This window comes from Taudactylus pleione, unplaced genomic scaffold (assembly GCF_031769625.1).
Source record: "Taudactylus pleione unplaced genomic scaffold, aTauple2 ptg000997l, whole genome shotgun sequence".
Lineage (NCBI taxonomy): Eukaryota > Metazoa > Chordata > Amphibia > Anura > Myobatrachidae > Taudactylus > Taudactylus pleione.
The window spans coordinates 588,991-614,272 of record NW_028285398.1 but is presented as its reverse complement, the minus strand read 5'-3'; the positions used below and the strand labels follow the sequence as shown (position 1 = coordinate 614,272).

Here is a 25,282-nt window from a genome sequence, read left to right as displayed (position 1 = left end):
TCACACCGCTATCACACACACATCACACCGCTATCACACACATCACACCGCTATCACACACATCACACCGCTATCACACACACACCACACCGCTATCACACACACATCACACCGCTATCACACACATCACACCGCTATCACACACACATCACACCGCTATCACACATCACACCGCTATCACACATCACACCGCTATCTCACACGCATCACACCGCTATCACACACACATCACACCGCTATCACACATCACACCGCTATCTCACACATCACACCGCTATCACACACACATCACACCGCTGTCACACACACATCACACCGCTATCACACACTCATCACACCGCTATCACACACATCACACCGCTATCACACACACATCACACCGCTATCACACGCACATCACACCGCTATCACACACACATCACACCGCTATCACACATCACACCGCTATCACACATCACACCGCTATCTCACACATCACACCGCTATCACACACACATCACACCGCTATCACACACTCATCACACCGCTATCACACACATCACACCGCTATCACACACACATCACACCGCTATCACACACACATCACACCGCTATCACACACACATCACACCGCTATCTCACATATCACACCGCTATCACACACATCACACCATTATCACACACACATCACACCGCTATCACACATCACACCGCTATCACACACACATCACACCGCTATCACACACCACATCACACCGCTATCACACACATCACACCGCTATCTCACAGATCACACCGCTATCACACACACATCACACCGCTATCACACACATCACACCGCTATCACACACATCACACCGCTATCACACATCACACCGCTATCACACACATCACACACATCACGCCGCTATCACACACATCACACCGCTATCTCACACACATCACACACCACATCACACCGCTTTCACACACCACATCACACCGCTATCTCACAGATCACACCGCTATCACACACATCACACCGCTATCAGACACATCACACCGCTATCAGACACATCACACCGCTATCACACATCACACCGCTCTCACACACATCACACCGCTATCTCACACATCACACCGCTATCACACACATCACACCGCTATCACACACATCACACCGCTATCACACCGCTATCACACACACATCACACCGCTATCACACATCACACCGCTATCACACACACATCACACCGCTATCACACACATCACACCGCTATCACACACACATCACACCGCTATCACACACATCACACCGCTATCACACACATCACACCGCTATCACACACATCACACCGCTATCACACATCACACCGCTATCACACACATCACACACATCACACCGCTATCACACACATCACACCGATATCTCAAACATATCACACACCACATCACACCGCTATCACACACCACATCACACCGCTATCTCACAGATCACACCGCTATCACACACATCACACCGCTATCACACATCACACCGCTATCACACACATCACACCGCTATCTCACACATCACACCGCTATCACACAGATCACACTGCTATCACACACATCACACCGCTATCACACACATCACACCGCTATCACACACATCACACCGCTATCTCACACATCACACCGCTATCACACGCACATCACACCGCTATTACACACATCACACCACTATCACACGCACATCACACCGCTATTACACACATCACACCGCTATCACACACACATCACACCGCTATCACATACATCACACCGCTCTCACACACATCACACCGCTATCACACACATCACACACATCACACCGCTATCACACAAAATACAGAATGAGGGGACACGATGCTGTTTACCTGCTGCAATATCCTGGCAATAACTAATGAACTGATAATTAAAAACACCCATCTCATTAATTAGTTACACAGGAAAGTGACAGGACCATAACACAATGACACAAGGGGCGTCGGACCCCTCATAGTTACACAGGTAACTATGATTTAGACCAGGGCTGGGGAACCTTTTTTCTGCCGAGGACCATTTTGATATATATAACATTATTCGCGGGCCCGGTGCAGGCCACGCCCCCTTTACATGACATCACATGGGGGCGGTGCCACAGTCTGCGGTGATTACTCAGGTAAGGGCAGCGGTGTGACCGTCTGACGCGTCCTAACGACTCTCCAGGCGGCATTGCTGCATAGATTCTGGCCGCAGAGTGCCATTATAGGCACCGTGATAGCCAGATGAGGCCAGCAGAGAACAGCTCAGAGGGCCAGACCAAAGGATTCCGGGGCCTGAGGTTCCCCATCCCTGATTTACACCTATTGTTCCTTTCTCTTTTAATTAGAATCTCTGTCAGTGATGGGTATACGGGGTCTCTGGCAGTGATGGGTATAGAGGGTCTCTGGCAGGGAAGGGGTATAGAGGGTCTCTGGCAGGGAAGGGGTATATAGGGTCTGGCAGGGATGGGTATATAGGTTCTGGCAGGGAAGGGGTATATAGGGTTTCTGGCAGGGAAGGGGTATATAGGGTCTGGCAGGGAAGGGGTCACAGTCTGGGGGTGGGCGTTAGCGGGTACATCTTTGGCTAGAGATGTTAATAGATTGTTATGACTCGACCACTCATGGGCTTAATTGCTGGTCCTGGGGCGACAGAGTGGATTGTTGCCATGGTAACCAGCTCTACATCCATTCTTCGCTGTTGCTAGGAGACCGATGTTACCACCAGCAATGGATGCCAGGGGCCGGCAAACATGATGAGGGATTGGGGTGAGGGGCATACAATGAAGAGATATTTGGATGCCACTATGTCCTGCCCTGTGGCGAGGTGCCACAGAAAATATTACCTCTATAAAGAGAGCGATGGTCCGAACGTATCATTCACACAGAGCCAGATGCTCGGTAACCATGGAAACCAGAGAACACGTTCCCTAGCAACCACCCACTCGCCCCGATTTATCCGTAAGGTTGCCGGGTAACTACAGTGACATCATCACTTCTCCATGTAAACAATGGTAGGAGGGGGATGGAGCAGGGAGCCAGGGAGAGATACAGTGAATGATAGGGGAGATAGAGAGATGGAATGGGGGGGATGGGAGCACAGGGTGGGGTTCACTGTGCCAGTCACAAAGTATTACCCATTATACAGGACTATACCTGCTGCATTCTGCATTGTTACTTATAGACTGCCAAGACTGAGGCTATAATGAGGCACCAAGGAGGTTACCTCGGACAGGTGGCTCAATGGGGGCCACAATGTACAATGCTCATATATAAATGGTCACTTGTCGCCCCATGTGGCAGGGTAAGCAAGGTGTGACCCGCATGGGAATGGCCCCATATTCTCCGCTTTCTGTTATTACACCCTGTAATGTACGCTCAGCTGCTGCGGCCCAAATGTCACTACCAGTGTGACTGGTGCTATTGCTGTCTATGAATCCAGGGCTCCGGTGACACCAGTAACACCAGTAAGACGGCAGGCTGTAACGTGGGAGAAGCAGGAGGTGACACATCAGCTGTCAGTACAATGCATGGTATCCTATATACTGAGCTGTATATCATATATAATGGCACTTACTCTATAGTAATAACAGGGAGATTTGGATGTCTGTCTGTTACCAATTTGCCCGGTCACCTGATTACAGGCGTTAGAGCTGTGTACTCGCTGTGTGTACTTCTAACACATCAATGGTCAACATGAGGCTTCACAACCCTTCCCCCACATACACACACTCTACAAACACATATACACTCTACACATACACACCCTACACATACACACCCTGCACATACACATACACACCCTACACATACACACACACCATACACACACACACCCTACACATACACACCCTACACATACACACACACACACATACACACTGTACACATACACACACACCCTACACATACATACACACCCTACACATACACACACACACCCTACACATACACACACATACATACCCTACACATACACAACCTACACATACATATACTCACCCTACACATACACACATACACACCCTACACATACACACCCTGCACATACACATACACACCCTACACATACACACACACACCATACACACACACCTACACATACACACCCTACACATACACACGCACATACACACCGTACACATACACACTGTACACATACACACACACCCTACACATACATACACACCCTACACATACACACACACACCCTACACATACACACACATACATACCCTACACATACACAACCTACACATACACACGCACACAAAACACACACACACACCCATACACACCCTACATATACACACCCTACACATACACACGCACACATACACACCCTACACATACATACACACCCTACACATACACACCCTACACATATACACATACACACCCTACACATACACACACATACACACCTTACACATACACACACCCTACACATACATACACACACACACATATACACACACACTCTACAAACACTTACACACCCTACATATATACACCCCACACATACACACCCTACACATACACACACACCTACACATACACACCTACACATACACACACACACATACACACGCACACATACACACGCACACATACACACCGTACACATACACACATACACACACACCCTACACATACATACACACCCTACACATACACACCCTACACATACATACACACCCTACACATACACACACACACACCCTACACACACATACACACCGTACACATACACACATACACACACACCCTACACACACATACACACCCTACATACACACCCTACAGATGCACACCCTACACATACACACACACCCTACACATACACACACACACACCCTACACATACACACCCTACACACACACATACTCACCATACACATACACACACATACACACCCTACACATACATACACACCCTACACATACACACACACATACACACCCTACACATACACACCCTACACAGACACATACACACCCTACACATACACACACACACCCTACACACACATACTCACCCTACACATACACACCCTACACATACCCACCCTACACATATACACCCTACAGATACACACCCTACACACACACACACCATACACACCCTACACATACACACCCTACACATACACACGCACACCCTACACACACACACGCACACCCTACACATACACACGCACACCCTACACATACACACGCACACCATACACATACACACACACACCCTACACATACACTCCCTACACATACACACACACATACACACCCTACACATACACACACACCCTACACATGCATACACACACACACATATACACACACACACACACTCTACAAACACATACACACCCTACACATATACACACCCCACACATACACATACACACCTACACATACACACACACCCTACACATACACACACATACACACGCACACATAAACACCGTACACATACACACGCACACATACACACCGTACACATACACACACACCCTACACATACATACACACCCTACACATACATACACACCCTACACACACACACACACCCTACACATACACACACATACATAACCTACACATACACAACCTACACATATACACACACACCCTACACACACACACATACACACTCTACATATACACACCCTTCACATACACATGCACACATACACACCCTACACACACATACACACCCTACACATACACACACATACACACCTTTCACATACACACCGTACACATACACACATACACACCCTACACATACACACCCTACATACACACCCTACAGATGCACACCCTACACATACGCACCCTACACATGCACACCCTACACATACACACACATACACACCCTACATACACACCCTACACATGCACACCCTACACATATACACACACACCCTACATACACATACGCACCCTACACATACACACACATACACAACCTACACATACACACCCTACACATACGCACCCTACACATACGCACCCTACACATACACACACATACACACCCTACACATACACCCTACACATACATACACACCCTACACATACACACACACACATACACACCCTACACACACACACCCTACACATACACACACAAACATACACACCCTACACATATACACACACCCTACACATACACACACACACCCTACACATTCACACACTCCACATACACACCCTACACATACACACACACACATACACATACACACACACATACACATCCCAATCACGTACACACACTCTTCACACATATACACCCTCCACCACATTAACACATCACACCCTCCACACATACATACACACCCCACACATATACACACTCCACAAACACATACACATCATACTTGCCTACTTTTGAAAAAGCATTTCAGGGAGATTGTGAAAGCAGCACCTATGGGTGTGGTGGTAAAGTGGGCGTGTCCTGCTACATCTGAGAGGCGTGTCCTAACACTTACATCCACATGTAAATGAGCCCCAAAGCAGTTAGTAAGATCTACTTGTTGATGAAAAAAACACACTGATACTTCTCAGAAAATACATGTAACCATAGGGATCATTGTGCTTTATACCCAATGCTGGGAAATGATACTAATGCATGTAGCCATAGGGATCATTGTGCCTTATACCCAATGCAGGGAAATGTTACTAATGATCCCATTTGAATGTATATATCTCTGTTTTTTTTTATATATAACAGTGTCATAATGGGGGGTAAGGTGAAATGAGGGAGATTGGTAGACTCTTCAGGGAGACAGGGAGATTGCTGCTATTCCAGGGTTGTCTCCCTGACAATGAGGGAGAGTTGGCAAGTATGATACACATCCACATATACACGTACGCACACCCTTAACCCACATACACCCTCCCCCACATTAACACATCACACCCTCCAAAAATACATAGAAACTTCACACATTAACACATCCCAAGCATACACACACTCCAACATACACATCCGCATATACACACCCTACAGACATCTAACACCCTTCACACACACCCACATATACACACTCCACAGTCATACACATACACCGCCCCACACATGCAAACATACACCTTACACACCCCACAGACACATACAAACACACCCCCCACACACACACACACACACACACACACTTCTGTGACACTGACACACAACTAGTGATGGCTATAACACATATACAGATGTGTCCTCATACATCTAGCCTCCTTGCGCATTAAACAGCCCTTCTAATTGCGCCATGTTGTCTCGTGACTTGGTAGTGCTGAACGTCTTTTTTTGTGACTTTTTACCTTCAAATGCGTCTTATTCACACAGCGATGCAAATACATAGCACAAACAGCGTGTGCTGAGTAAATTATGTAGCATGCCTATATTCTGTGTGTGTGACTGCGGGTGTATCTGCATGCCTATATTCTGTGTGTGTGACTGCGGGTGTATCTGCATGCCTATATTCTGTGTGTGACTGCGGCTGTATCTGCATGCCTATATTCTGTGTGTGTGACTGCGGGTGTATCTGCATGGCCTATATTCTGTGTGTGTGACTGCGGGTGTATCTGCATGCCTATATTCTGTGTGTGACTGCGGCTGTATCTGCATGCCTATATTCTGTGTGTGTGACTGCGGGTGTATCTGCATGCCTATATTCTGTGTGTGTCTGCGGGTGTATCTGCATGCCTATATTCTGTGTGGCACTGTGGGTGTATCTGCATGCCTATATTCTGTGTGTGTGACTGCGGGTGTATCTGCATGCCTATATTATGTGTGACTGCGGGTGTATCTGCATGCCTATATTCTGTGTGTGTGACTGCGGGTGTATCTGCATGCCTATATTCTGTGTGTGTGACTGCGGGTGTATCTGCATGCCTATATTCTGTGTGTGACTGCGGGTGTATCTGCATGCCTTTATTCTGTGTGTGTGACTGCGGGTGTATCTGCATGCCTATATTCTGTGTGTGACTGCGGGTGTATCTGCATGCCTTTATTCTGTGTGTGTGTGACTGCAGGTGTATCTGCATGCCTATATTCTGTGTGTGACTGCGGGTGTATCTGCATGCCTATATTATGTGTGTGTGACTGCGGGTGTATCTGCATGCCTATATTCTGTGTGTGTGACTGCGGGTGTATCTGCATGCCTATATTCTGTGTGTGTGACTGCGGCTGTATCTGCATGCCTATATTCTGTGTGTGTGACTGCTGGTGTATCTGCATGCCTATATTCTGTGTGTGTGACTGCGGGTGTATCTGCATGCCTATATTCTGTGTGTGTGACTGCGGGTGTATCTGCATGCCTATATTCTGTGTGTGTGACTGCGGGTGTATCTGCATGGCCTATATTCTGTGTGTGTGACTGCAGGTGTATCTGCATGTCTATATTCTGTGTGTGACTACGGGTGTATCTGCATGCCTATATTCTGTGTGTGACTGCGGGTGTATCTGCATGCCTATATTCTGTGTGTGTGACTGCGGGTGTATCTGCATGCCTTTATTCTGTGTGTGTGACTGCGGGTGTATCTGCATGCCTATATTTTGTGTGTGACTGCGGGTGTATCTGCATGCCTATATTCTGTGTATGACTGCGGGTGTATCTGCATGCCTATTTTCTGTGTGCGACTGCGGCTGTATCTACATGCCTATGTTCTGTGTGCATTGTAAGTGAGGGCATGGAAGGGGGGGATGTGGAATACAGGTAATGGGAAGGGGGGGATGTGGAATACAGGTAATGGGAAGGGGGGGTTGTGGAATACAGGTAATGGGAAGGGGGGGCTGCGGAATACAGGTAATGGGAAGGGGGGGATGTGGAATACAGGTAATGGGAAGGGGGGGTGGAGCAGATGAGCCAGCACACAGGTGACGGTATAGGGTAATAGGCTAAGTGTGCCTCCCTAGGGAACCTTACATCGGCCCAGGATACGTTCCCGAGCTTGGACATGGTGGGTAAGTTGGCGTTACCCAATACAAGCCTATGGGCTTATTTCCCCATTCCTAACCGAGAGGGAACCAATCACATCCCTTCCAGCACAGTGCGCATTGTGCAGAAGACCACCAAAGGGACATCTGGGTCATAAACCCGGGAGCCCGTCTATCGCAAAGGACAGCTCTTATTAGGAGATCTGTCCTTTGCTACTAGATTTGCAAATCTAAGTACATACCGATGTAATCAACGGCGGTATGTACCCGATAGTGGCGGAATGCGATGCTTGGCACATCCTGCCCAGGGTATATTACCTGTATCCACGGGATGTATAACATCTGTCTGCTGTGTATTACTGGCACCAGAAATCTGGATTAAATTGACCATTTTTATGGGACTATATTAGTGCTAAAAGCCGTCTACTTGTTTCCAAGACGCCTGCATCCGCTTAGTGTTCTGTGACTACCACACAGGCGCAGACGCTTATCTGCTCATTAGCTGTCCTGAGATGGAGCCTAGCGGCTCTAAATTCGCCCTTTGCGCTGCCAAAGCAGACTGATCACCAGTAAGCCTCCGGCGGGAAATCAGTCGCCATCATCCCAGAGTAAGCGGTTACAAGTGCCGGGGGTAGCAGCCCGGAGGTGGCAGCAAATTAACCTCTTATGACGCAGTAGGAGGGGCTAGTCACAAGTAGAAGGGATTTCCTATACTGTGGCACCGTCCCATCCAGCCACATGAGAGCATTCCACAGGGTGGTTGCAGCTTGAAAACAGCCCTATAATCGGGAACGGGAAACGGCGTACGGCGGGGGAGATATTCTGAGACATGGGAACGGGAGCCTCCTGTGCGATACGTTACGTCTCGTGATGCCCGCGGAGTGCCGCTTAGCTGCCACGCCATAAGATGACGATGATTCAAGGAGGAAAATAATTCTTCTCACCACAATGTTGAACAATGCAGCCCCGAGACCCGGGAAACACGCGCACGGGAGAACCACAGCTTCCAAAAGCAAAGTCAGGACCTTGTACACGTTTCACAGAAAGATCTCTGGAAATCTTCCCTCCCGCACAGTGAACGAAGCGACGTGCCCAAGTGCTGCAGGCAGCATCAACACTGATGCGAAGAGAGCACTTGTCAGGGCGCGTGTGTGTACAGATGCATTGCGTTCCGTTATTATCCTGGCTGCCAGCGTTGGAGGGCGATTAGCGGGCTGAAAGAGTGGGTGGGAGCGTGCGGGCTGCATCTGTCATTGATACGTGAAATCTCCAGCTCATAAATAGGTTAGAAACCGCTTCAATATAAGTTTGTTTTAACCGTCAATTTATTTAATTATCAATTTGTCCGCTGAGGGTGGAAAACGTATATTGGGGGAGATGTACTATGCCGTGGAGAGACAAAGTACCGACCAATCAGCTCCTGTCATGTTAGACGCTGTGCTAGAAGCTGATTGGTCCTTTATCTCCGTCCACTTTATCTCTCGCCAAGGCTTAGTACATAGACCCCATTGTGAGTAAGACAAACCCATTTGGAGTGATGTTTCTAGGCAGGTTTAAAGGGAGCCCGGAAAAAAAGAGACAACTGGGATGATGAGTGAGTGTCACAGTCGCCGGGATTTGTATTGAGACGCCTCCCGGCGGCATCGCAAATCCAAGAGACTACAGAGACGCAGCTCGGTCGCAGATCAGTCGATTATCGGACTTCTGAGTAACCCTATGGTTGGGCAGAATAGCCTCAGGAAATGAGATGCTTGAGCCATTTTCACTGCACACAGGATCACAGAGACATGCCCCCGAAAACGGTCGGGAAACGCCTACATTTGAGACGCCCACAAGCAGTCCCTGCCTGCCAATCACTTTGCAAAGAAATGCTCTCTGCGAGCGCCAACAACAATTAAACTTGATGATGTACTAATGTACACCAGCGACGGCCCTAACTGGGCGAGAGTGGGGCGCGTGGTTTCGGGTGTTAGGAGTAGGAGACAGCGTGGCCTGCAGATCAGAAGCCAGCTGTGTACTGATTCCTCCTCTAATCGCCTGCATGAAATCCAAGAGCCCTCGCTAATCCCAGGATTATCCAATCACGTCGTAATCTCCCCGCTAGCCCAGCATGCTCTGGGCCTAGCCAGATTACCGATTTAGACCCTGACCTAAACTCCAACAGAGAGAGTGCGAAAAATAGGGCCGAGGCCTGCGGACAGACACACCGGGCGCTGTACTGTCACCGAGTGACGCCACTATTACCCTCTGCATCTATAGTGACGTCACTGATGACATCATTGCTGCGTAGTTTAAACATGACACTGCAACGTACGTGCAATGCCTCCCCACAATGTCAGCAATGATAACTAACAGACAAGAATAAGGAGCAGAGATGACAGGACGGGGACTCATAACGCGCGAGAGCAACGAGTGTTATCATACGATAATCAGCTGACACACTGCGCAGTATTCGTCTCTATCAGAGTAGCAGGTTGCTTAGAAACCATATTGCCGCATGTTGTGGAGTAGAGGCTACAGGTGACGGGTAACACCCTCTGCCAAAGTGACCTCTGCTGTCCAAAGGGCCAGTTGTTGCACGATACAACCACTGGTACTGGGCATATATGTATATATATCACATGTAGCGTGTGCAAGTCCAGAGCACATGAGTATTGTGGCCAAATCAGCCATTTTCCCAGGATTCCCGAATAATGTCAAATATAATTAGTTCCAAGGGTATTTTTAGGGTATATTTTTACCCCAGGAACTGTCGGTAAAAATCAAATGACCTGCTTACAGAACACGCCGGGGGCTGCTGCTGTACATCTGTATGTGGCTGTACTGTGAACCTGTCTCCTCATTTGTCAGGCGGATTATTCCCATAGCTCAGGTGCGAGAGGTCAGGTGACCAGGATAGCGCCATCCTCCCACCTGTCACTCAGTAACCGTATACAAAGGGTTGTTGTGCGTCTGTCAATGTCCATAAAATCACACGTGACGCAACTAGGCACAAACCCACAACAAAATACCACTATGCACCCAGGAATAGCACAATACAAGAGCCATACACACAAACCTACGGTCACAAAGATTACACTCAAATACAATACAAATAATACACACAACTCACTAATGGGAGTGCGGAACCGATGGACGGGAGGCTAGGCCCTGAGTATAAAAGGATTAGAGAGACTCCAGTGAGGATTTATAGAACGTTAGGTAGTTTCACGCTGTTAGTTGCAGTGTAATTCCGGTGTAGTCGCTGTGTGAGTGCAGTATATTCAGGGTAATGTTTCTGTAGCTGCTGTGAATTTGCGGTGTCGTTGTTGTGTAGCAGCTGTTGTCTAGCGTACTGTTCTGTGATTGTTGTGTAGCTGTTGTGTATTTCCTGTGACGCCATTGTGTACATGTTGTGAATTTAATGTGCAGTTGTTGTGTGGCTTATGTGTCACACAGAGCATTGTGGTCTTCTGTCAGGTAGCAAGTCCGCCCTGAAAAGAACAACGTGGGGGGGGAGGAGGCGACAGAGATTCAGATCCTGAGAGGATTATCGGCTGACGGACCGCTAAGCTTTTTACTTCAATTAGGAGAGAGAATTTGGAGAGAGTGGGACCACCACACCCACCGATGACATGACACATCCGTCAGATGGGAGACAGTCTCCCTGCTGGGGTAACTGTAGTAAGGTGACTAAGTATTCAGGGCCTGGTATACTACACAGTGGCTGCACAACCAGAGCTTTTTACTTAGAGCCTCCTATGTCTACTAATCCTGTCTCTACAGATGTCCCTACAATCCTCCATTACACTCCCAACATCCAAGCCGTCTATACAGCACTCAGCTCTACCCACAATTATACCTCCATTCTCCAACTATCTCTACTGTCCTCCCTACCATTACCTCCATTCTCCAACTATCTCTACTGCCCTCCCTACCATCACCCACTACACCTTCATTCTCCAACTATCTCTACTGCCCTCCCTACCGTCACCCACTACACCTCCATTCTCCAACTAGCTCTACTGCCCTCTCTACCATCACCCACTACACCTTCATTCTCCAACTATCTCTACTGCCCTCCCTACCGTCACCCACTACACCTCCATTCTCCAACTAGCTCTACTGCCCTCCCTACCATCACCCATTACACCTCCATTCTCCAACTATCTCTACTACCCTCCCTACCATTACCCATTACACCTCCATTCTCCAACTATCTCTACTACCCTCCCTACCATTAACCATTACACCTCCATTCTCCAACTATCTCTACCGCCCTCCCTACTATTACCCATTACACCTCCATTCTCCAACTATCTCTACCGCCCTCCCTACCATTACCCATTACACCTCCATTCTCCAACTATCTCTACTGCCCTCCCTACCATCACCCATTACACCTCCATTCTCCAACTATCTCTACTGCCCTCCCTACCGTCACCCACTACACCTCCATTCTCCAACTATCTCTACTGCCCTCCCTACTATTACCTCCATTCTCCAACTATCTCTACTGCCCTCCCTACCGTCACCCACTACACCTCCATTCTCCAACTAGCTCTACTGCCCTTCCTACCATTACCCATTACACCTCCATTCTCCAACTATCTCTACTGCCCTCCTTACCATCACCCATTACACCTCCATTCTCCAACTATCTATACTGCCCTCCCTACCATTACCCATTACACCTCCATTCTCCAACTATCTCTACTGCCCTCCCTACCATTACCTTCATTCTCCAACTATCTCTACTGCCCTCCCTACCATTACCCACTACACATTCTCCTCCTCCCTACCATTTCTCAGTACACTCCCTTCCTCCTCCTGTCTATACTGCCCTCCCTACCATCCCCATTACACTCCCACCCTCCTCCTGGGTATACTGCCTTTATCTGATCACCCAGTACACTCCCACCCTCCTCCTATATATAATATCCTCCTTTCCATGCCCTTTTACACTCTCATCCTCCTCCTGTCTATACTGCCCTCCTTACTATCCCCCATTACACTTCCACCCTCTCTCTGTCTATAATACCCTCCCTTCCATGCCCTATTACATTCATCCTGCTCAGGACACCTATTACACTCATCCTCCTCTCTATACTGCCTTCTTTAGTATCCCCCCACTACATTCCCATTCTCCTCCTGGCTATATTTTCTTTTATTCCATCACCCACTACACTCCCATTCTCCTCCTGGATGTACTGCCATTTATCCGATCACCCAGTACACTTCCATCCACCTCCCAGCTATACTGCCATTTATCCGATCACCCAGTACACACCCATCCTCCTCCTGGCTATACTGCCATTTATCCGATCACCCAGTACACACCCATCCTCCTCCTGGCTATACTGCCATTTATCCGATCACCCAGTACACTTCCATCCTCCTCCCAGCTATACTGCCATTTACCCGATCACCCAGTACACACCCATCCTCCTCCTGGCTATACTGCCATTTATCCGATCACCCAGTACACTCCCATTCTCCTCCCGGCTACATTTATCCGATCACCCAGTACACTCCCATCCTCCTCCTGGCTACATGTATCCAATCACCCAGTACACTCCCATCCTCCTCCCAGCTATACTGCCATTTATCGATCACCCAGTACAACTCCCATCCTCCTCCCGGCTATACTGCCATTTATCCGATCACCCAGTACACTCCCATCCTCCTCCTGGCTATTCTGCCATTTATCCGATCACCCAGTACACTCCCATCCTCCTCCCGGGTATACTGCCATTTATCCGATCACCCAGTACACTCCCATCCTCCTCCCGGCTATACTGCCATTTATCTGATCACCCAGTACACTCCCATCCTCCTCCTGGCTATACTGCCATTTATCCGATCACCCAGTACACTCCCATCCTCCTTCTGGCTATACTGCCATATATACGATCACCCAGTACACTCCCATCCTCCTCCTGTCTATACTGCCATTTATCCGATCACTCAGTGCACTCCCATCCTTCTCCTGGCTATACTGCCATTTATCCGATCACCCAGTACACTCCCATCCTCCTCCTGGCTATACTGCCCTCCCTACCATCCCCATTACACTCCCACCCTCCTCCTGGCTATACTGCCCTTTATCTGATCACCCAGTACACTCCCACCCTCCTCCTATATATAATACCCTCCTTTCCATGCCCTTTTACACTCTCATCCTCCTCCTGTCTATACTGCCCTCCTTACTATCCCCCATTACACTTCCACCCTCTCTCTGTCTATAATACCCTCCCTTCCATGCCCTATTACATTCATCCTCCTCAGGATGCCTATTACACTCATCCTCCTCTCTATACTGCCTTCTTTAGTATCCCCCCACTACATTCCCATCCTCCTCCTGGCTATATTTTCTTTTATTCCATCACCCACTACACTCCCATTCTCCTCCTGGATGTACTGCCATTTATCCGATCACCTATTACACACCCATCCTCCTCACGGCTGTACTGCCATTTATCCGATCACCCAGTACACTTCCATCCACCTCCCAGCTATACTGCCATTTATCCGATCACCCAGTACACACCCATCCTCCTCCTGGCTATACTGCCATTTATCCGATCACCCAGTACACACCCATCCTCCTCCTGGCTATACTGCCATTTATCCGATCACCCAGTACACTTCCATCCTCCTCCCAGCTATACTGCCATTTACCCGATCACCCAGTACACACCCATCCTCCTCCTGGCTATACTGCCATTTATCCGATCACCCAGTACACTCCCATTCTCCTCCCGGCTGCATTTATCCGATCACCCAGTACACTCCCATCCTCCTCCTGGCTACATGTATCCAATCACCCAGTACATTCCCATCCTCCTCCCGGCTATACTGCCATTTATCCGATCACCCAGTACAACTCCCATCCTCCTCCTGGCTATACTGCCATTTATCCGATCACCCAGTACACTCCCATCCTCCTCCTGGCTATTCTGCCATTTATCCGATCACCCAGTACACTCCCATCCTCCTCCCGGGTATACTGCCATTTATCCGATCACACAATACACTTCCATCCTCCTCCCGGCTATACTGCCATTTATCCGATCACCCAGTACACTCTCATCCTCCTCCCGGCTATACTGCCATTTATCCGATCACCCAGTACACTCCCATCCTCCTCCTGGCTATACTGCCATTTATCCGATCACCCAGTACACTCCCATCCTCCTCCTGTCTATACTGCCATTTATCCGATCACCCAGTACACTCCCATCCTCCTCCTGTCTATACTGCCATTTATCCGATCACTCAGTACACTCCCATCCTTCTCCTGGCTATACTGCCATTTATCCGATCACCCAGTACACTCCCATCCTCCTCCTGGCTATACTGCCATATATCCGATCACCCAGTACACTGCCATCCTCCTCCCGGCTATACTGCCATTTATCCGATCACCCAGTACACTCCCATCCTCCTCCTGGCTATACTGCCATATATCCGATCACCCAGTACACTCCCATCCTCCTCTTGTCTATACTGCCATTTATCCGATCACCCAGTACACTCCCATCCTCCTCCTGTCTATACTGCCATTTATCCGATCACCCAGTACACTCCCATCCTCCTCCTGTCTATACTGCCATTTATCCGATCACCCAGTACACTCCCATCCTCCTCCTGTCTATACTGCCATTTATCCGATCACCCAGTACACTCCCATCCTCCTCCTGGCTATACTGCCATTTATCCGATCACCCAGTACACTCCCATCCTCCTCCTGGCTATACTGCCATTTATCCGATCACCCAGTACACTCCCATCCTCCTCCTGGCTATACTGCCATTTATCCGATCACCCAGTACACTCCCATCCTCCTCCTGGCTATACTGCCATTTATCCGATCACCCAGTACACTCCCATCCTCCTCCTGTCTATACTGCCATTTATCCGATCACCCAGTACACTCCCATCCTCCTCCTGGCTATACTGCCATTTATCCGATCACCCAGTACACTCCCATCCTCCTCCTGGCTATACTGCCATTTATCCGAACACCCAGTACACTCCCATCCTCCTCCTGGCTATACTGCCATTTATCCGATCACCCAGTACACTCCCATCCTCCTCCTGGCTATACTGCCATATATCCGATCACCCAGTACACTCCCATCCTCCTCCTGTCTATACTGCCATTTATCCGATCACCCAGTACACTCCCATCCTCCTCCTGGCTATACTGCCATTTATCCGATCACCCAGTACACTCCCATCCTCCTCCCGGCTATACTGCCATATATCCGATCACCCAGTACACTCCCATCCTCCTCCCGGCTATACTGCCATATATCCTCCACCCAGTACACTCCCATCCTCCTCAGGTTTCCTCAGCCTCCCCTGTCACACTGCAGAGCGTCTCACATTAGCCCTATAGCAAAGCATTTCCTAATAACTATATTCTTTATAAACTTCAAAACATCTGTTAACAAACACATTATGTCAACTCTGCAGAACATTGCCTACTAATCCTCTCTGTGCTAATATTCTGCAGAGTATCTCACATCACGTCAAAACAGATGCATCTCCTATTAATCGCAGCATTAGTGGGGAATTTGAGAGCTTTTCACAATAATCTTATAGAAATGTAGAACATCTGTTAGTCATTTTCCACTATAGAGCTGCAGATCATCTCACAGCACCTAAATGACACTGCAGAGCATCTCATCGCTCATCGGCGAAGGGCTTAGTAGCCCGTGTCCATGTTACAGCACATTCTGTTGGCACCTCTGCCGATCATCAGCTCCACAAATCCTTCTGTAGGAGGTTGGGAAACGCGTTGGGTTCCCGGTGGGATCTGTCCAAGGAGCTGGCACAGCTGGCAGAGCATCACACATGAGACGCCCTACTCCCACAGCTGACACTTCCACAGGCAAATGTTAATTATAAGCAGCTATTTATACCCAGCTGACAGAGTGAAGTGATATGTGGTGTGTGTAACCCTTCCCCCGCCAGAGGACGGTGTGGGCACTTACCCCAGGCAAGGTCTTCTGCTCATGCAGTGCGCTCTGAGCCTTTAGCGCTGATTCCCGGGCGCAGTACGTGAGGAAGGCGCATCCTGCAAGAGAGGTCCACAGTCAGGGTTATAGCATCTCCTATGTAACGTATACATCTATATACCTAACGGACAAGTTATCAGCAGACTCCTCACATAATCACACAGCTCATTAGGGCTAATTAGTGACGTTTACCTTATCTCTAATAACCGTTTTATCAGCGTCTCTGAGATATGCGCACACTTACATTACATACACAAACCTCATATAATGATCAATCTTACTGTCACTATGGCAATGTACGCAGCGCACGGTCCTCACACCACGGCAATCTACGCAGCGCACGGTCCTCACACCATGGCAATGTACGCAGCACACGGTCCTCACACTACGGCAATGTACGCAGCACACGGTCCTCACACTACGGCAATGTACGCAGCGCACGGTCCTCACACTACGGCAATGTACGCAGCGCACGGTCCTCACACTACGGCAATGTACGCAGCGCACGGTCCTCACACCACGACAATGTACACAGCGCACGGTCCTCACACTACGGCAATGTACACAGCGCACGGTCCTCACACCACGGCAATGTACGCAGAGCACGGTCCTCACACTACGGCAGTGTACGGTCCTCACACTACGGCAATGTACGCAGCGCACTGTCCTCACACTACGCAATGTACGCAGCGCACGGTCCTCACACTACGGCAATGTACGCAGCGGCCCTGCATGCATCTGCGATCCAGTAGTCAGATCACCATTGCTACTTTGACCGTGCTGTGTAAGCTTGCGAGCCAGGAAATCTGCGTCCTATGACGCGCACCCCGTAACGCAGCTAGGTCCCGCCACCTCCCAGCTTCCATACGGCCGCAGCCTGTCAATCAGAGCCACAAACATCGGATATGTACATAAACCATCGGGTATACGTATGTATCTGAATGAGGCCCAATGTACGCAGCGCATGATCCTTACACAGCAGCAGTGACTCTGATGTGGACGCTCCAGTGCCCGAGGATTTTACCGGTGACTTTCTGCAAATGCCATTACAAGCACTTTGCTGGTGTCCAGCCGTGCACCTGCGGGTGCTGGGACTGAGACGCCCTCTGTGCTAGACCTGGTGTCCAGCCGTGCACCTGCGGGTGCTGGGACTGAGACGCCCTCTGTGCTAGATCTGGTGTCCAGCCGTGCACCTGCGGGTGCTGGGACTGAGACGCCCTCTGTGCTAGACCTGGTGTCCAGCCGTGCACCTGTGGGTCCAGGGACTGAGACGCCCTCTGTGCTAGACCTGGTGTCCAGCTGTGCACCTGCGGGTGCTGGGACTGAGACGCCCTCTGTGCTAGATCTGGTGTCCAGCCGTGCACCTGCGAGTGCTGGGACTGAGACGCCCTCTGTGCTAGACCTGGTGTCCAGCCGTGCACCTGCGGGTGCTGGGACTGAGACGCCCTCTATGCTAGACCTGGTGTCCAGCCGTGCACCTGCGGGTCCTGGGACTGAGACGCCCTCTGTGCTATATCTGGTGTCCAGCCGTGCACCTGCGAATGCTGGGACTGAGACGCCCTCTGTGCTAGACCTGGTGTCCAGCTGTGCACCTGTGGGTCCTGGGACTGAGACGCCCTCTGTGCTAGACCTGGTGTCCAGCCATGCACCTGCGAGTGCTGGGACTGAGACGCCCTCTGTACTAGATCTGGTGTCCAGCCGTGCACCTGCGGGTGCTGGGACTGAGACGCCCTCTGTGCTAGACCTGGTGTCCAGCCGTGCACCTGCGGGTGCTGGGACAGAGACGCCCTCTGTGCTAAGCCTGGTGTCCAGCCGTGCACCTGCGGGTCCTGGGACTGAGACGCCCTCTGTGCTATATCTGGTGTCCAGCCGTGCACCTGCGAGTGCTGGGACTGAGAAGCCCTCTGTGCTAGACCTGGTGTCCAGCCGTGCACCTGCGAGTGCTGGGACTGAGACGCCCTCTGTGCTAGACCTGGTGTCCAGCCGTGCACCTGCGGGTGCTGGGACTGAGACGCCCTCTGTGCTAGATCTGGTGTCCAGCCGTGCACCTGCTGGTGCTGGGACTGAGACGCCCTCTGTGCTAGACCTGGTGTCCAGCCGTGCACCTGCGGGTGCTGGGACTGAGACGCTCTCTGTGCTAGACCTGGTGTCCAGCCGTGCACCTGCGGGTGCTGGGACTGAGACGCCCTCTGTGCTAGATCTGGTGTCCAGCCGTGCACCTGCTGGGACTGAGACACTCTCTGTGCTAGACCTGGTGTCCAGCCGTGCACCTGCTGGTGCTGGGACTGAGACGCCCTCTGCACGGCTGGACACCAGACCTAGATCTGGCCTGGTGTCCAGCCGTGCACCTGCGGGTGCTGGGACTGAGACGCCCTCTGTGCTAGACCTGGTGTCCAGCCGTGCACCTGCGGGTGCAGGGACTGAGACGCCCTCTGTGCTAGACCTGGTGTCCAGCCGTGCACCTGCGGGTGCTGGGACTGAGACGCCCTCTGTGCTAGACCTGGTGTCCAGCCGTGCACCTGCGGGTGCTGGGACTGAGACGCCCTCTGTGCTAGACCTGGTGTCCAGCCATGCACCTGCGGGTGCTGGGACTGAGACGCTCTCTGTGCTAGACCTGGTGTCCAGCCGTGCACCTGCGGGTGCTGGGACTGAGACGCCCTCTGTGCTAGATCTGGTGTCCAGCCGTGCACCTGCTGGGACTGAGACGCTCTCTGTGCTAGACCTGGTGTCCAGCCGTGCACCTGCTGGTGCTGGGACTGAGACGCCCTCTGCACGGCTGGACACCAGACCTAGATCTGGCCTGGTGTCCAGCCGTGCACCTGCGGGTGCTGGGACTGAGACGCCCTCTGTGCTAGACCTGGTGTCCAGCCGTGCACCTGCGGGTGCTGGGACTGAGACGCCCTCTGTGCTAGACCTGGTGTCCAGCCGTGCACCTGCGGGTGCTGGGACTGAGACGCCCTCTGTGCTAGACCTGGTGTCCAGCCGTGCACCTGCGGGTGCTGGGACTGAGACGCCCTCTGTGCTAGACCTGGTGTCCAGCCGTGCACCTGCGGGTGCTGGGACTGAGACGCCCTCTGTGCTAGACCTGGTGTCCAGCCGTGCACCTGCGGGTGCTGGGACTGAGAAGCCCTCTGTGTTAGACCTAGTGTCCAGCCGTGCACCTGCGGGTGCTGGGACTGAGACGCCCTCTGTGCTAGATCTGGTGTCCAGCCGAGCACCTGCGGGTGCTGGGACTGAGACGCCCTCTGTGCTAGATCTGGTGTCCAGCCGTGCACCTGCGGGTGCTGGGACTGAGACGCCCTCTGTGCTAGATCTGGTGTCCAGCCGTGCACCTGCTGGTGCTGGGACTGAGAAGCTCTCTGTGCTAGATCTGGTGTCCAGCCGTGCACCTGCTGGTGCTGGGACTGAGACGCCCTCTGTGCTAGATCTGGTGTCCAGCCGAGCACCTGCGAGTGCTGGGACTGAGACGCCCTCTGTGCTAGACCTGGTGTCCAGCCGTGCACCTGTGGGTGCTGGGACTGAGACGCTCTCTGTGCTATATCTGGTGTCCAGCCGTGCACCTGCGGGTGCTGGGACTGAGACGCCCTCTGTGCTATATCTGGTGTCCAGCCGTGCACCTGCGGGTGCTGGGACTGAGAAGCCCTCGGTGCTAGATCTGGTGTCCAGCCGTGCACCTGCTGGTGCTGGGACTGAGAAGCCCTCGGTGCTAGATCTGGTGTCCAGCCGTGCACCTCCGGGTGCTGGGACTGAGACGCTCTCTGTGCTAGACCTGGTGTCCAGCCGTGCACCTCCGGGTGCTGGGACTGAGACGCCCTCTGTGCTAGACCTGGTGTCCAGCCGTGCACCTGCGGGTGCTGGGACTGAGACGCTCTCTGTGCTAGATCTGGTGTCCAGCCGTGCACCTGCGGGTGCTGGGACTGAGACGCTCTCTGTGCTAGATCTGGTGTCCAGCCGTGCACCTGCGGGAGCTGGGACTGAGACGCTCTCTGTGCTAGACCTGGTGTCCAGCCGTGCACCTGCGGGAGCTGGGACTGAGACGCCCTCTGTGCTAGACCTGGTGTCCAGCCGTGCACCTGCTGGTGCTGGGACTGAGACGCCCTCTGTGCTAGACCTGGTGTCCAGCCGTGCACCTGCGAGTGCTGTGACTGAGACGCCCTCTGTGCTAGACCTGGTGTCCAGCCGTGCACCTGCGAGTGCTGTGACTGAGACGCCCTCTGTGCTAGATCTGGTGTCCAGCCGTGCACCTGCGGGTCCTGGGACTGAGACGCCCTCTGTGCTAGACCTGGTGTCCAGCCGTGCACCTGCGGGTGCTGTGACTGAGACGCCCTCTGTGCTAGATCTGGTGTCCAGCCGTGCACCTGCGGGTGCTGGGACTGAGACGCTCTGTGCTAGACCTGGTGTCCAGCCGTGCGCCTGCGGGTGCTGGGACTGAGACGCCCTCTGTGCTAGACCTGGTGTCCAGCCGTGCGCCTGCGTGTGCTGGGACTGAGACGCCCTCTGTGCTAGACCTCGTGTCCAGCCGTGCACCTGCGGGTGCTGGGACTGAGACGCCCTCTGTGCTAGATCTGGTGTCCAGCCGTGCACCTACGAGTGCTGGGACTGAGACGCACTCTGTCCTAGACCTGGTGTCCAGCCGTGCACCTGCTGGTGCTGGGACTGAGACGACCTCTGTGCTAGACCTGGTGTCCAGCCATGCACCTGCTGGGACTGAGACGCCCTCTGTGCTAGATCTGGTGTCCAGCCGTGCACCTGCTGGTTGTGGGACTGAGACGCCCTCTGTGCTAGACCTGGTGTCCAGCCGTGCACCTGTGGGTGCTGGGACTGAGACGCCCTCTGTGCTAGACCTGGTGTCCAGCCGTGCACCTGCGAGTGCTGGGACTAAGACGCCCTCTGTCCTAGACCTGGTGTCCAGCCGTGCACCTGCGAGTGCTGGGACTGAGACGCCCTCTGTGCTAGACCTGGTGTCCAGCCGTGCACCTGTGGGTGCTGGGACTGAGACGCCCTCTGTGCTAGACCTGGTGTCCAGCCGTGCACCTGCGGGTGCTGGGACTGAGACGCCCTCTGTGCTATATCTGGTGTCCAGCCGTGCACCTGCGGGTGCTGGGACTGAGACGCCCTCTGTGCTAGACCTGGTGTCCAGCCGTGCACCTGCGAGTGCTGGGACTGAGACGCCCTCTGTGCTAGATCTGGTGTCCAGCCGTGCACCTGCGGGTGCTGGGACTGAGACGCTCTCTGTGCTAGACCTGGTGTCCAGCCGTGCACCTGCGGGTGCTGGGACTGAGACGCCCTCTGTGCTAGACCTGGTGTCCAGCCGTGCACCTGCGGGTCCTGGGACTGAGACGCCCTCTGTGCTAGATCTGGTGTCCAGCCGTGCACCTGCGGGTGCTGGGACTAAGACGCTCTCTGTGCTAGACCTGGTGTCCAGCCGTGCACCTGCGGGTGCTGGGACTCAGACGCCCTCTGTGCTAGATAAATGTCAGGAGCTGATTGGTTCTTCTCTTCCCAAGGCTAGATACATCTCCCCCTCAGGCACTTATCAGGACTAAAGTTACTAGAGACAAATAAATGTTGGGGGAGATTTTCTATCCTGTGAATGGAAGACTTCCTATAGCCTCTATCCTGTGAATGGAAGACTCCCTATAGCCTCTATCCTGTGAATGGAAGACTCCCTATAGCCTCTATCCTGTGAATGGAAAACTCCCTATAGCCTCTATCCTGTGAATGGCAGACTCCCTATAGCCTCTACCCTGTGAATGGAAGACTCCCTATAGCCTCTATCCTGTGAATGGAAGACTTCCTATAGCCTCTATCCTGTGAATGGAAGACTCCTTATAGCCTCTATCCTGTGAATGGAAGACTCCCTATAGCCTCTATCCTGTGAATGGAAGACTCCCTATAGCCTCTATCCTGTGAATGGAAGACTTCCTATAGCCTCTATCCTGGGAATTGAAGACTCCCTATAGCCTCTACCCTGTGAATGGAAGACTCCCTATAGCTTCTATTCTGTGAATTAAAGACTCCCTATAGCCTCATATGGAAGACTCCCTATAGCCTCTATCCTGTGAATGGAAAACTCCCTATAGCCTCTATCCTGTGAATGGCAGACTCCCTATAGCCTCTACCCTGTGAATGGAAGACTCCCTATAGCCTCTATCCTGTGAATTCAAGGCTCCCTATAGCCTCTATCCTGTGAATTCAAGGCTTTCTATAGCCTCTATCCTGTGAATGGAAGACTTTATATAGCCCTATAGCCTCTATCCTGTGAATGGAAGACTCCCTATACCCTCTATCCTGTGAATGGAAAACTCCCTATAGCCTCTATCCTGTGAATGGCAGACTCCCTATAGCCTCTACCCTGTGAATGGAAGACTCCCTATAGCCTCTATCCTGTGAATGGAAAACTCCTTATAGCCTCTATCCTGTGAATGGAAGACTTCCTATAGCCTCTATCCTGTGAATGGAAGACTTCCTATAGCCTCTATCCTGTGAATGGAAGACTTCCTATAGCCTCTATCCTGGGAATGGAAGACTCCCTATAGCCTCTACCCTGTGAATGGAAGACTCCCTATAGCTTCTATCCTGTGAATGGAAGACTTCCTATAGCCTCTACCCTGTGAATGGAAGACTCAATATAGCCTCTATCCTGTGAATGGAAGACTCCCTATAGCCTCTATGCTGTGAATGGAAGACTCCCTATAGCCTCCTATAGTCTCTACCTTGTGAATGGAAGATGGCCTCTATCCTGTGAATTCAAGGCTCCCTATAGCCTCTATCCTTTGAATTCAAGGCTCCCTATAGCCTCTACCCTGTGAATGGAAGACTTCCTATAGCCTCTATATCCTGTGAATGGAAGACTTCCTATAGCCTCTATATCCTGTGAATGGAAGACTTCCTATAGCCTCTATCCTGTTAATGGAAGACTTCCTATAGCCTCTATCCTGTGAATGGAAGACTTCCTTTAGCCTCTATCCTGGGAATGGAAGACTCCCTATAGCCTCCTATAGCCTCTACCTTGTGAATGGAAGATAGCCTCTATCCTGTGAATTCAAGGCTCCCTATAGCCTCTATCCTGTGAATTCAAGGCTTTCTATAGCCTCTATCCTGGGAATGGAAGACTCCCTATAGCCTCCTATAGCCTCTACCTTGTGAATGGAAGATAGCCTCTATCCTGTGAATTCAAGGCTCCCTATAGCCTCTATCCTGTGAATTCAAGGCTTTCTATAGCCTCTATCCTGTGAATGGAAGACTCCCTATAGCCTCTATCCTGGGAATGGAAGACTCCCTTTAGCCTCTCTCCTGGGAATGGAAGACTTCCTATTGCCTCTATCCTGTGAATG

The 25,282-nt window shown here is 51.4% G+C and overlaps 1 protein-coding gene across 1 annotated transcript in view; it reads right to left on the bottom strand.

The window, feature by feature from the left end:
- The window catches only part of LOC148454362 (CUGBP Elav-like family member 3-A), a 109,209-nt gene that overhangs the window by 67,667 nt on the left and 16,260 nt on the right, over window positions 1-25,282 (bottom strand). Inside the window, exon 2 of the mRNA XM_088460978.1 lies at window positions 17,922-18,004. Coding sequence (XP_088317104.1) covers window positions 17,922-18,004 — 83 coding nt within the window. The remainder of the gene's footprint in view (window positions 1-17,921; window positions 18,005-25,282) is intronic.